We start from the raw sequence: 14,126 nt of genomic DNA on the forward strand, positions 1-14,126 counted from the left end.
CTTTTCGTGTTTATGATTAAACCTTCCCTGTTCTGAAGTCTTTGCATGGCTTCCCTGTGTGTTCAAGAATGTATTTTGAAATATTGCTGTCTGTTTATAAGAGCTTTGAGATGGTTTAGGAGAATCAGTACCCATTTCTGCCCTTTTTGTGCGCCGGGCGTTCTATGGATGAACTGCAGTCAGCTCAAGGTTTCAGGAGCTAAGATGAGGAGTTCGTTATTATGCTCCCAAAGTGTGTGGGAACAACTAGTAAACCTGCCGGTCCTCTGCAACTCGATACCGTACTTTTAAATCCAGGTCTGAAGACTTTTTCGTTTTTGCCGCTTTTTAGATTGACGTATTCAGTATCTTAAGTGCACTGTACTTTTATTCTGTATTTTTCTTTTAATGTTGATTTTTTATCTCTTGATTTTTAATGGAGTGATTTTAATGCCATTTTCTTAAATGTTTTTCATTTTTGTAAAGCACTTTGAATTGCCTTGTGTTGAAAGGTGCTATATAAATAAACGTGCCTTGCCTTGCCTAACACAGTAACAGTTGGACAGTGTGTTACTATGGAAACATGGAGTGTTCAGAGTAAAGCTGTCGGACGGTTTCTTGGGGACTTTATTAATAAATAACAAATACATTGTGTAGTTAAAGATGGATAGAGACGAGTGAATGTTCAACTTTTTGATAAGCTTTAATACTTCATCCATTATCAAAAGTGTTCCGCCTCCCCAGTAATCAATGAACTGACTCATCATGTCACCACTGGGATGAGTTCTTCCTTATGTCATTCATGCATTTACTTTGGGAAGAATTGGATTAAAAATACTGTCATTTATGTTATGATCCATATTAGTTTTCCCTGTAAAGACAAAGACAAAGACAAAGACAAAGACAAAGACAAAGACAAAGACAAAGACAAAGACACACACACACACACACACACACACACACACACACACACACACACACACACACACACACACACACACACACACACACACACACACACACACACACACAGTGTGCTATATTAGGTCTTTTAATGAAGACCCCACAGTATAACCCACCCCCCACTGTGATGCTGAGCAGATGCTAAGAGCAACAATTGTGATGCATTTTACCTGAATGAGTTTCTAACTGAAAAAAATGCTTCCAGTGTTTGTTCTCAGAGATCTGACTCAACGCAATTATTTATTTTGAAATGATCATGAATGCATTCGTTTGCATTTCACTGCATACCATGGAGAGAGCCAGAAAGACAGATATATGCATTAGCCTGTGGGTGTGTAGCTTTGATCACTGAGCCAGCAGAACACAGAAAATAATTGATTTGGTCCTGACTCTCACACAAACAAATGCTCAAACAGTCATTGTTATTTGACAGCTTCCTGCTAACAAATTAAGAAATCAAAAACCCATAACTCACTTGTTTGGGTTTTATCTTTTTTTCCCTATTATCGCTCAAAGGGCACTCCCATATATCTGCTGCCAAAACAATAATAATCCACAGAAAACAAATCAACAGTTTGATGATGAAGGAAATCTCAACATAAGGGAACACAGATGCTCCAGCAGCTTCCTCGTTTACAACCACCTGTGACAAACTCCATACTTTGGAGACAAAAGAAAACACGCAGGTTGACTCTTTTGAGATTTTTCTTAATGTGAATTATTAAGCAACAATGTCAGATTTGGACTGGATCCAGCTTCCAATGGTCGGAATCAGTAATCTCTTCATTTTTAATATGATTCTAAGTTGAATGTCTTTTGTGTTGGAGTGTTTTGTTGGACAAAAAAAAGCTTTTTTTTTGACATTTCAAGGATCAAACGGAAAAAAATGTCACCCTACATGAATCCCTTGGTTTGCATTGTGTGTTTCCACCGACCTTTGATGGGCGGCTTGACTTCTCCGTTCTCCATCTTGAGTTCGTTGATCACTTTGTGCTTCTTCTTCTTCTCCCTCTCTCGGTCTTTGACCTTCTTCTTCTCCCTCTCCTCTCGGTCTCTCTCTTTTGCCTTGTCCTTGTTGGAGTGCTCTGTGGAAGCAGAGGGGATGTTTTCAGGTCTCTTAGGTTAGCATTAGCGCCCAGATTGGCTCACTACACACATACTTCACTTGTTTGAGAGTACTTCATTTGTTTTCTCCCGCCCCTTGACTAAACTCTTGCCAAGTGTTTCACCTTGGCCATCATCCTTTCCCTAATGGTATTGCTCTTCCTCCTACAAACGGTTTGGCTTTTCTCTCCCTGGTGCAACACATCCATGTCTCCACGATGCCTTTAGTTTTATCTCTCTCCTTTCCTCAGCACTGTAATGGTCTACCAATTCCCTTTAAGACTCTGCAACTTCACACACAGCCATAAAGCTAATCAAAATATCCTGCACGTTTCCTCCACCTTACTCTCCCTGTCTTATTTCCTCTGCTAGTGTCAACTTATTTTATTTCCTCTTCCCGGCGCTTCTCCCTCTGACAGAATCATTTCAGTGTTGAGGGAATATGTGCAGATCAAGGCATTGGAGTGCACTCTCAGGTTGCACTCATTGCAAATGGCTGTGGATGAGAGCAGCAGTTTAAAATGTGAATATCAGCCATCACACGTACCCCGTGGATGGGAGTAAATCATCTCTCCTCCAGCACAAGCTAAGAAAGAGTTCATTGCTTTTTAAAATATAATCTTGAAACATTGCAGAGAATTTCCTGATTCCAATAGATTTAGTTTTTATTCTTAGGGTTTCTGACATTTCCCCCTGTTAGGTACTTAGCTGTGTTTGTATGTGTTCTTTGCAACACTTCATAACTTTGTTAAGAAAAGTCCTGTAAAAATAAAGATAATATTTCTTAAAATAACTAAATTCTTATATATATATCTTCTCCTTTGATTCTTTATTTCCTTTCATATCCACATAAAGAAAGAACAACTTCTTATTTTCACCACAGTAGTTCTTCTGCTTATTCTTTCTTTTCTTTGAACTCAGTCAGATCAGCATTTAAAAGGAAGCTGTGTTTGGAGACTGTTCTCTCTCCTGTGGTCATGGGGAGTGGGAGAGTGAACCCAGTGGGGTTGGACTGGCTGTCTGCAGGATCAAAGGAGAACATTCTTTGAAAGTCAAAAAGGCTTAAAGGAGCAGTCGGAGAATCAGAGGTGCATCGATACACTCCTTTTGAATGACTATATTTCAATCAAAACCATGGCGTTGTGAACTTAAGTAGGTCGCTTGGGTTTGCTACTGAACATGCAGGAAGTCATTATCCTCATACCTTGTGGTTAACAAACGGAAGGCAAACATTTTTAACAAAGCGTTTTAAGAAGTGCTGCAAAATGACTAGACACTGTAAGCTGCCTGTTAAAGAAGAAACGGCATGTTTCAAAACATCCATTTAGCTCTACTACAGGAAGCCGCCCACAAAGGAGGTTTCACTCAGATCTAATGCCAGATATATGAAAACATGTCCGACCATGCCAGAGCAGCAGCATTCATAAACTTTTAATTAAGACGCAATAGGAGATAAATTAGCCCAGGTGGCTGACTGGGTCTTAAACAAACTGGAATATGTGCTAATTTATCACAGCTTGAGAAGAGGGGCTCTCCCTTTAAAGTCAAAAAGGACACCAGTGAATTGCTTGAGGTTCACACGTTTTAAACTGGTGTGAAGCTTCACAGTGTTGATGTGTCATGGGAATATATCACAAAGCTAGAGGTGCAAGTGAATCCGAAATTAATGGGATCCATGAAACTTCTCAGTTTTTTTCTGAGCTTGTTTTCAGGCTTCTTTGCAGCAGCCGGGTTCTGAAGGGGAACACAGCAGGTGGTTTTCACTGTTAGGATGATCACAGAGAAGAAAATACTTTGAAACATAGAGGGCCAGAGGCAGACGGTTTGTTAACGTCAACTACGCAAGTCCCCACTGCCATCCAACTTTTAGAGCTGTGGAGGACAATCATTAATGCATGAAGTCAAAGGGGGGTTTCAGATTTACATTTTGACAACAACAGTAGTATCTTCAATTCACTTGCCCTAAAATAACCTTTATTATTGTTACATTACAGTGTTACATATTATAGTGTTACATTTATCTGTAAAAAGCATAGATTTATTTTGGCTAGCTAGTGTGTGTGTTAGTGCTGCCAGTTGTTCTTTTTCACTTAAATCTTTCATCTATTTTTAATCCGATCAAACAATAGATGAAAGAATTCCATTAAATGTGCAAGTGTTAACGATAATCATACAACGGTTTCGTTGTCCTTTCATATTATTTTCATATTCTGAGAATCTAATGAGTTTTTATTACTAAATCTAATAAACAAGCAGAATCAAGCTAAATGTGTGTCCTAGTATTTTGTTGAGGAATCTGAGGGCTTCAAGGATTAGACATCACAGCTAAAGGAGAAGCTATGTGCACAAAATGCTCGATATCATTTCTGCAAATAGAATGACTCACGGTGGCAAACAGACAGAAAAAAGGTGAAAGCCACCCAGGCCTATGATGTGAAGGTACACATTAAAGAGGGAAAACTGTAACATTAAAACACTGCAGTGAGACACCAGAGTGAAGGCGATATATCAGTGTTGTAGGACTCCCTGCCACACTACAGGTAAACCGGCCCACCAGCACCCTCCTAAAGTCCAGATGTGCATCCTGCTACGTGGCAAATCCATGCTTCACAATTCAAGCTGATCTCAAAATGTAAATTGCTGTTCATTCACTCTTTGTCAGTCTCTTTAACGGTCTTGTAATGCTTTGGTCTGAATAAATGACCCTGCAGACAGTTAGTTAATTGGAGGCTGATTGCGGCCACGCTTGATTTTCTCTTTTCCTGTCGCTGTACGAGGACAGGGATTCTTTCAGCATGCTGCATTAGCATTCACACAAAAACCTAATTACTGCAGACATGATTCACAACAGTCCCAGTCTCCCTGGTTTACATGCATTGTTTAATGGTCAGAACAATGTCCAACAGAGCTCCAATGCATAGTCAATAGACAGATAATTGTTTAGTTGTTAAAGCAATTTTGCATTGAAAAAAAAAAGCAGATGTACCCATATTAGGTCGACTAAAGGCCATTAGGAGATAATTAGGAAATTGATAGCCATCACAGGTACTCACTAGTTTGTAAGTTGATGTGTTTAAAGATCAGCCACATGAAAGTGCATATTACAATTTACAAAAGTACAGGACCCATCACACCAATAGCCATATAACTGTTTGCATCAGCTTTAATCTATATAGCACATGTGACTAGGGATGCATATCGTTGACTTTTTTACGATACCGATACCATTGAACGATACCGATACTCAACCGATACATATCGTGATACTTTGAAAATGTATCATCCCACAATTACTCCCATGAAGCTCTTTACAATATAGTTAACATGTCAAATGAATATTAAATTCAATTGTGGGACTTCTTGGACCTTTTAGTACTGAACAAACAATGAAAAATACATAAAAAATATGAAGAAAACCGATTATGTAATATCTTTTATAACACCCGCCATCAGGTGGGCCACGTGAATAGCACATCTTGTCAATGCAAACAGACCGTTATAGCACCGTTATAATTCATGTTAAACCTGAGATTCGACTAAAGAACAAATAAATAATAGAATAATGGTCATGAGATCTCGGCATTGCACAAACAAACAAATCTCATCTTTAAAATCAACATTTGCCTTCACTGGTGAGAGAAACAAAATCCCATCACAGTTCATTTGTGGGACTTACCTTTCTAGTGTTGAACAAACAATAGAAAAATAACATAAAATATGAAGAAAAAAATTATGCAATCTAATTTATAACACCCACCATCACGGGCCACGGACTCTACTTTTAAAATTAAATTTAAAATATATATATATATATATATTTTTTTTTAAAGTATCGAAATCGGATCTAATTTCGGTACGGTATACCGTAGCCACCAGTAACCGGTATTTCGGTAATACCGGTATGCATCCCTACATGTGACACATCAAAACATCTACAGTGGCCAGGCAGACAGAAGAGTTTAATTAGTTCAGCCTTTTTATTCAGTTATGATTGATCTGGATCAAACCTAAATGTGAGTAGGAGTATCTTTAGAGCTGCATCTGGTTTTACTTATAATATCCGACTGCATGTAAATGGGTGTCAACAACAGGTCTTAGTGGTCCTCAAAGTTTTCTGGCTCTCCAAAATCGAGGTTCTTTCCAGGCCAACAACCGGGCTGAGTATGCTAAACTAGTGAGAGAATTGCTGGCAACTACAACAAAATTAACATATTTTACCATGATTTAATCGTAATACACGTTTCAAAATGATGCCGAAGTAACAACATACTGATACCGGTTTGTAAAAACCATGAATTAATGCTTTGACAAGTCTACAGACAAGACGGCAGGCGAAAAACCTTTTAAAATGTGTGTTTTCTGAATGGAGATCGGCTAAGCTAACGTTGCTCCGACCGTCCACACTCACAACAACGGCCTATACAGACATAAATAAACCAGAGACTGTATTCACCATGACACAGACAGTCTGTGGTTTGTACGTCTTTAACTTCTGTCTAGTTTCTGAACAGATATGAGGAGCTGTGAGCTCTGAGTGCTAACAGCTAACGGCTGATGTTGGTTTTGTGGTTCGCATTGAAGATGACGTCACGGCTCCGCCTAAACTGCGTTAGTATAGGTACTGCCCCAGCTACTAAACTGTAATGGTAACGCAGCATAAAGTGAGCCTGGCCTACCAAGGCCTAACTATACCGTACTGAGCCGTGCAAGGCCCTGCAGTGGAAATGCGCCATTAGAGTTAAACAATTATTTATTTCACACAAGATCAGCTGACCTAATGCTGTAATGATTCCTCGTTCAATGCACTTACTCCAGTGTCTCTAATTTCTAGACCAGATGTATGTAACCAGGAGTCGTGGCAGTATCATTAACCCTCGCTCCGACAGCAAACCAAACAGTAATAATAATAATAATAATACTGTGGCTGCGTGATCCTCTTTTGATCCCTGCAGGAAAATGTCTTGCCTTCCAGGAAGGTCAGAGCACAGTCAGCTTCAGAGCAGGAAATGTCCTCCTGTTGGACAGCAGTCTGTCTAACAAGTGAAAATATATTAGAAAAACAATATTTAAATTGTGTTTTTTCGCAATCCCCTCAAGTCTATGCTGACAGCAGCTGTGTGACAGAGAGAAGGACAAGGACTGACACACTGTAACAGCTTTAACAGGAAGCTGGAGCATTTTAATCCTTTTGCCTAGGATTAATTTTCCAGCAACACTCTGCAATATTCATATACTTCCTCATCTTCACATTTGAAGCTACTCAATATAATGACAGTCTGGCCATTGAGCAGAACCCAACAGCAATTACAGGCTCAGGACTTTGCTCAAGAGCACCTCAGTGGGTGCTTTTATTTATGGTTACTTATGATCACATTTGATCAGGTTTAGGGCTGCACAATATGAGGAAAATATGCGATGTTAAATATCACAATATAGATATTACAAATATATAAATAAATAGATATTAAAATGTACACAGTTGTTACTTTCTGCTTCTTTCAGATTACTGTTGCATATTTCTTGTTAATTAAAAAACAATAAGGAAATTATTTCCAACATGTGTATTGAACACAAAAGGCACAAACAAACAAGTATAACGGATTAAATATTAAGTTCAGTTTTCTACTTATATGCTCTTAAAACTACCCAAAAAATCTGCATGTATATAAGTTGTTCAATTAACATAATACATTCAATAACACTACACTGACTTTTTGTGTAATAATTGGTAAATAAAGGTTTATTTACTCAGTTAAGAACATTGTTTATTTAAAAGTTACATTATTTTTTTTAATCCCATTTCTGTTCCAGTTCTATGTGGAGACCAACCCCATCCTCCCTGTTCTGAAATGCAGATAAAGCGTGCACACACATCCAACACAGGCAATTTACACTATTTCTGATGGGTTGTTTTGGCACTTCTGGTGTTCTCCGTGTCTGCAAAGGCTGCTCAGTCATGACCTGTCAACCTACCCAACTGGAAAAAGGAGACATCATGCACTCACATACATTTGCATTTGTCCCCTTGGTACACCTGCTAGTGTCTAAACACACACACGCAGAGAGTTGAGACACTGTGACGTGACGATGAGAAAACACGCAACAAAACACAAGGTCTACAGTGATTAAACATAAAGTAGTAGCTTCAGCGCTGTGACATAATCAGTCATTAGCATATTTCATCATGTAAAAAGAAACATAGCCTAGATATTTAGCAAAACATATGTTTAAAAATAAATAAGTAGTTGGACAATTTACGGTATTGTATTTAAGATATCATAATATTGTAGTTTGTTACCAACTGTTTGTGTTGTGATTATTGTTTTCTTGCCATTTAGGCTATTTCACTGACAATTGTACCCGAGCTAAAATATTTATATTGTTTTCCTTCTGTCATAACAGCTCATAATTGTGGTCCTACATGACTCTCATCATACTACTTCCCTGATGGCTCCCACAGGATTGTTGACATCCTCGAGGATTCATCTTCTTATTGTAGACACATGCATTTCCAAACATTTGGTCTACCCTGTAAAATGTATTATCTCTTCGATTTACACACGGCATCTATTGCACGTCTGTCCGTCCTGGGAGAGGGATCCCTCCTCTGTTGCTCTCCCTGAGGTTTCTCCCATGTTCCCCTTTAAACTGTGGGGTTTTCTCTGAAAGTTTTTCCTTGTACGATGAGATGGTCAAAGGACAGAGGGTGTCGTATTGTCATAGTGATATTCTGTACAAACTGTGAAGACCACTGAGACAAATGTAACATTTGTGATATTGGGCTATATAAATAAACATTGTTTGATAATTGCTAGTGTCAATCGTATCCAAGTGTAATGACTCAAGTGAAATAATAAAGGTTGTTCAATTGTAAAACAAATTGATGTAGGTGTGGATCAATGAACAGCCTACACCATGATCTGCGTATAGAACATGGAGTAACAGCCTCACTCGACAGCAACAACAAGCGGGGAGCTGTGCTTCCAGCCTGAGGTTACCGAGGGGGGCGTGGTGCTCTACCAAAACAACACTTACCCCATAATGGCGGGCGACTGTCATATTGTTATGACAGCAGCGTGCAGTTTAGTGCACACACACTACTCCTTAGGTAATACAAATATATAAATGCATTGATATTACAGAATAACAATTTACTTAATTGTTACGCTGACATGACGGATTATAGTTTTTGTACGCCGTTTATAAACAGCTTACTCGACTACATTACCATAGTAATAAAACAGTATACATATTTTTCGACAATATATGACGTAAAAAGGTAACAATTCCTCTGCAGCACCAGAGCAGCTGGTTGCGATGCAACAGCCCGGTCTTGCGACTACTGCCCTGAAACGCCGTTGTGGAGCTCGAAGGTTCACGAGCGGGTGAACAAGCGACGAGAGCTGGCAGCCATGTCCCGCAGAAACACCGACTAAACTGGGCTTATACACGCCCAACTCCATGTAAACCTGTTTTATAATATGCATTTATAATATAGGGAAACCGTTGAGAATGTTACGGGTCCAAAGACAACATTTAGGAGCGCTCTTTAAGCGGTAGCTTATTCAAAAACGGGACAAATTATGAGGCAGACAACCGCACTCTCAGAGCCACATGTTCATGCCCCAAGTGGATGATTCTACGATGAGCCAAGTCACTACAAAGCACCACAGATCAACCCTACATATAATAATCACAACTTTAGGAATTCCTTTCAAATATAACTAAAATAAAATACACTGCTGGCCTACCTTCGGGTGCCAACATGACCTCCCCATTTTCTCGTTTCACAGCAGAAGTGGTGTTAATTCTGCTGATTTCGTTGTTGTTGTTATTATTAACATTATCCCCGGGTCCGGAGGTCACCAGTACTTTAGTTCTCTTCTTCTCCTCTCCGCCTCCTGCCCCCTTCTCCCTCTCTTTCTCGCGCTGTTTATCTTTACTGGGGTTTTTGTGTTTGGAGGAGGAAGGCGCTTTGTGGAGGAAGAAGTCGCTCTGTTTAAAGACTTTCTGCGTGTTTGTCGGTAGCTGGTGCCCACTGGTAGCAGGCACCGAAGGGTTGTTGCTACTCGTCTTAACCGGGCTGAAGCTCCACAAGCCCGCCCCATAAATCTGCTGCTTATTGGGCTGCTGGAGTTTCTCTCTGCCGTTGCCTCCCACTCCTGCTTCCCGGCTGAGTTTCTTGGGTTTAACGCTCCTCTCCTCCAGCCGGACCTTCTTGGGCAGCGGCGGGTTGAAATCCCGGGAAGACTGAAGGCGGTTGTCAGGGGCTCCCTTTGCCTCGGTCGGCTTGACCAGAGGGCTTTTGGCGGAGGCGACCGCCGGGGCTACCGCAGTAGCAGCTCCGGTGAGGTAAGCGGAGCACAGCGAGTCAGCCATCTTGAGGCTTCTCTCTCTATTTACTCTCTTCCCCAACGGCCGCCGCTGCTGTTTTTTTTTGCGCGACGTGCAGGCAGGCAGTGAAGGGGCGGGGCAGAGTTTGATGGACAGGTGGTTAGCGAGGGGCGGGACTAATCTTGACTGACAGACAGAGCATGAGACAGAGAGGGAAAAACTAAAGGCGGAGCTTACCTTTAATGTGTTCTCTGAAAAAGAATCAGGAGCATTAAAGTGAACATCAACACCAACAAGCATTATGAGAAATATAACTTACTCTGGTAGCTACCAACTACACTCCTCAAAGTGGTTGCTTTAATGTCTTTAAATATCTGGAGAAAACTGTTATATCCACTGATGAAATCAGATGGAATCATAACAAATGTGTTAAAGGAGGCATGAAATGAAACAGCTGTTCTTCGGAATTATTGGGAAGTTTTGTACGTCATGTTGTTTAATTTTGTACTAAGCTATCTTGGCCACTCTATGGTGTAATAATATTTTTGGTGGGACCTTCTTCTAAAATAAAGGTTACATAATAAAACACATTAAAATAACACTTGTGATTAATATTATATTGTAAGCATTATTTACCAACCAAGTATTTGTAATACATATTTAGATAATTAGGCAAACAAGTTATGGTTTACTCAGAAATCTACAATACATAAGATTATAATTATTCAGTTTATTAATTTGCAATTACTAAATTATTATTTGGATTTAGATAGTTTTTACATATTTGTCACAACTGACTGAAAGTGCCTGTAGAGAACTTTGGTGTTGGTGATATGTGTGTTTGATAAAGTGAAAATGTTCTAAGGAATAACGTTCCCTTTTTCATCTAATCTTCAAAACGTAATTAGTTAATCACTCACTCATCATTACAGATTTATCTGCATTTAAAAACGATTCTACACTAAGACTGATTAAAGTGACAGCAAACTGTGTGTGTGTGTGTGTGTGTGTGTGTGTGTGTGTGTGTGTGTGTGTGTGTGTGTGTGTGTGGTAACCACACAACAAGTACACTGTGAAGGGTGTGTGTATCCATTTCTACCAGCATCTACTGTATATGACTCATGTACCTAAAAATAGGATGCATTATAATGTTTATTCTAGGTTTTAAAACAGAGCTGACACACTTGTCAGTTCCTTCAGATGGTGTAGCCTGCTGCTCCTGCTCACACACTGAACGGCTATATTTATAAGTAATTACACAACATGTTAAACTGCTCCATGGGAAAACTGAGGTGACCCAGTTAAGATGGCAATCTGGCTTAATGCATACAACATGCAGATAGGGAAAGTGTGTGTGTGTGTCAGACTGTGTATTCAACACATCGATCACCAGGTGTGTAAGTCACAAAAAAGTAGTAAAGTAAAGGAGAGAAAGTTAGCAGGAGTGGTGTTAGGCCTGTGGAATACATGGATGGATCCTGCCTTATAATGTAGAATAAAAAATATTTAATTGTCTTTAGCTGTATTAGTTTTGTGCTGTATCTGTACTTTTCTAGATTTGAAACATGTTAGATACTTCCATCAAGTAATCTTTCTAGGACGTGTATATCTTGTATGCATTGATATACATCCTGCCTAAAAAGACTTAATTTGACTCCTTTTTACTTCCTGAACATAGTGACATCCCTATGTAACACTCAAACTTCTATTGGTTAGCTCTAAAGGCCCTGACACACCAGGCCAAAATCGGCCGTTTTCGTTCGTCGGACGACGAAGCGTGCCCTGTCGCCCAAACTCAATTTGGTGTGTCCCTTACCGTCGGCCGTGACACGCCTTATTTGGCCTTCATGGCCGACGCAAGGCTGATTCAACATGTTGAATCGGCCGTGCGTCGGCCACAGGCAGTCGGACAAAGAAATCACTCTGATTGGCTGTGCAGCTAGCGAATCAGTGCATGAGAAGCGAAACGGCTTGAGAATGTCTTCCACAAGCAACACTCCGATGGCTGATAGCTCCAGTACCGCACAAAACGTGTTTTCGATGGACGAGAGTGAAAATGGAACGCACACGCTACTTTTTGTTTGTTTATATCACGTAGTCTGTTCGTCTTCTGTCTTCCGGTTGTTGCCTGTTTTTAATGACGAATACACACTACCGCCGCCTGCTAGTAAGGAGAGTTATTGCCACTCACGCATGCGCAGTTCGTACGTACTCGGCTGAAGTCTTTGCGGTGTGTTCCAGTGCCATGGCCAAGACGCAGGAGAACACGCCGACGCAACAGTCGGCGTCGGCATCGGCGAGTTCTCTGGTGACTGCTTGGTGTCTGTCAGGGGTGGGACATCTCTCTCACAACAGAGCCGGCCAGCTAACCAATCAGACTGGGCTCTGGTTTCAGACAGAGGGTGAAAAGAGGGGCTGCAGCACAGGCAGTATGAGAAAAATAAAGAGCTTTTTGAACATTAAGCATGGAGACATGTCCCAGAGACACTAAACAAGGATATGAACCTGAACATGAGCATTGTAGGACCCCTAACAAGTTTTTTGTAGATGTCATTGCTGTAACGCGTGAGAGGAGCAGACAAAACCTGCTCTGCGCACCTATACCTTTAAATATTGTATGGTATTAACTTATAAATTAATCTACAAATGAGAGCCTGTGAGCAGAAAGTAAATAATCCAGTATCCATTCCTAAACCAGGTGGGCTTGTGCCTCTGTGTTTAAAGTGAATACAAATATGCAAGCTACATGTATCTGTGTAAAACAGTTAGGCGCCTGTGGTTTTTTAACACCTTGCTGGGACTAAGTTAATCAGTGCATCACTGGTGGGGGTGTCGTGTATACTTTTGTCTCTGGCAGAATTACCACACACACACACACACACAGCACACACAACACACACACACACACACACACCACACACAGCACACACACACACACAACACACAGCACCACACAACACAGCACACACACACACAGCACACACACAGCACACACACACACACACACACACACACAGCAAGCACACCACACAACACAGCAGCAGCACACAACACACACACACACACACAGCACACGCAAAACTAAGGCTAAATAAATACAATAAGCATATTTACAATGCTAGTCAAAATTAACTTTGTGTTTGATTTCTATTGACTTGGCTCTGCTTTTAATTTATTCTAACTATTTAAATTGTTTGTGTACTTAGGCACTTGCCTATTACCTTGTTGTCTGAAATGTGCTTTATAAAGCTTGTAAATAAAAGCTGTCTGTATTTCCACTCACAGCAACACATTTTTTGTTACATGCATCTCCACAGCAAATAACAAAGAGTCTTCAGCTTATGGTCAGGGTTTAAGCTGTTGATTTCTTGCAAGCATACAAAACATTTTGGGCTGTGTGTGTTTATGTGTGTTGTAAGGAGGGTCACCGAAAAGTGTGTGTGTGGGGCTGACAGAGTCCACAGGAGGCCGTGAGCAAGCGTAGCGATCAAATCGCTCAACCCCAGCGCTAAAATGATGATTGGACGAGAGGGGAAGAAGGGTGAGGCGGCCTCTCTTCTTAAAGGCACAGGTGGGGCTCTTTTCTTGAGATAGCATGTGCATGTGAGCGGGTTCAGGTGGGAGCATACAAAGAGAGAAATGTGGACAAACAAAGTTTTGTTAAAAAGGTTTTCTTTCTCAACACTTCATACATTCAGTCTTACTGGCAGCTTTGAACCACTGAAAGCAAGTCGCATTATTTCAAT

The 14,126-nt window shown here is 40.4% G+C and overlaps 1 protein-coding gene across 1 annotated transcript in view; it reads right to left on the reverse strand.

Moving 5' to 3' along the window:
* The window catches only part of LOC104950472 (round spermatid basic protein 1-like), a gene marked incomplete at its 3' end in the record, with an annotated part of 31,389 nt that extends 20,900 nt beyond the window's left edge, over positions 1-10,489 (reverse strand). Inside the window, exons 1-2 of the mRNA XM_010777002.1 lie at positions 9,798-10,489; positions 1,878-2,027 (exon numbers count right to left, since the gene is read on the reverse strand). Of these exons, the coding sequence (XP_010775304.1) occupies positions 1,878-2,027; positions 9,798-10,425 (778 nt within the window). The remainder of the gene's footprint in view (positions 1-1,877; positions 2,028-9,797) is intronic.
* Positions 10,490-14,126: the final 3,637 nt, after the last annotated feature.

The sequence above is a fragment of the Notothenia coriiceps genome, unplaced genomic scaffold (assembly GCF_000735185.1).
Source record: "Notothenia coriiceps isolate Sejong01 unplaced genomic scaffold, NC01 NC01_scaffold00017597, whole genome shotgun sequence".
Lineage (NCBI taxonomy): Eukaryota > Metazoa > Chordata > Actinopteri > Perciformes > Nototheniidae > Notothenia > Notothenia coriiceps.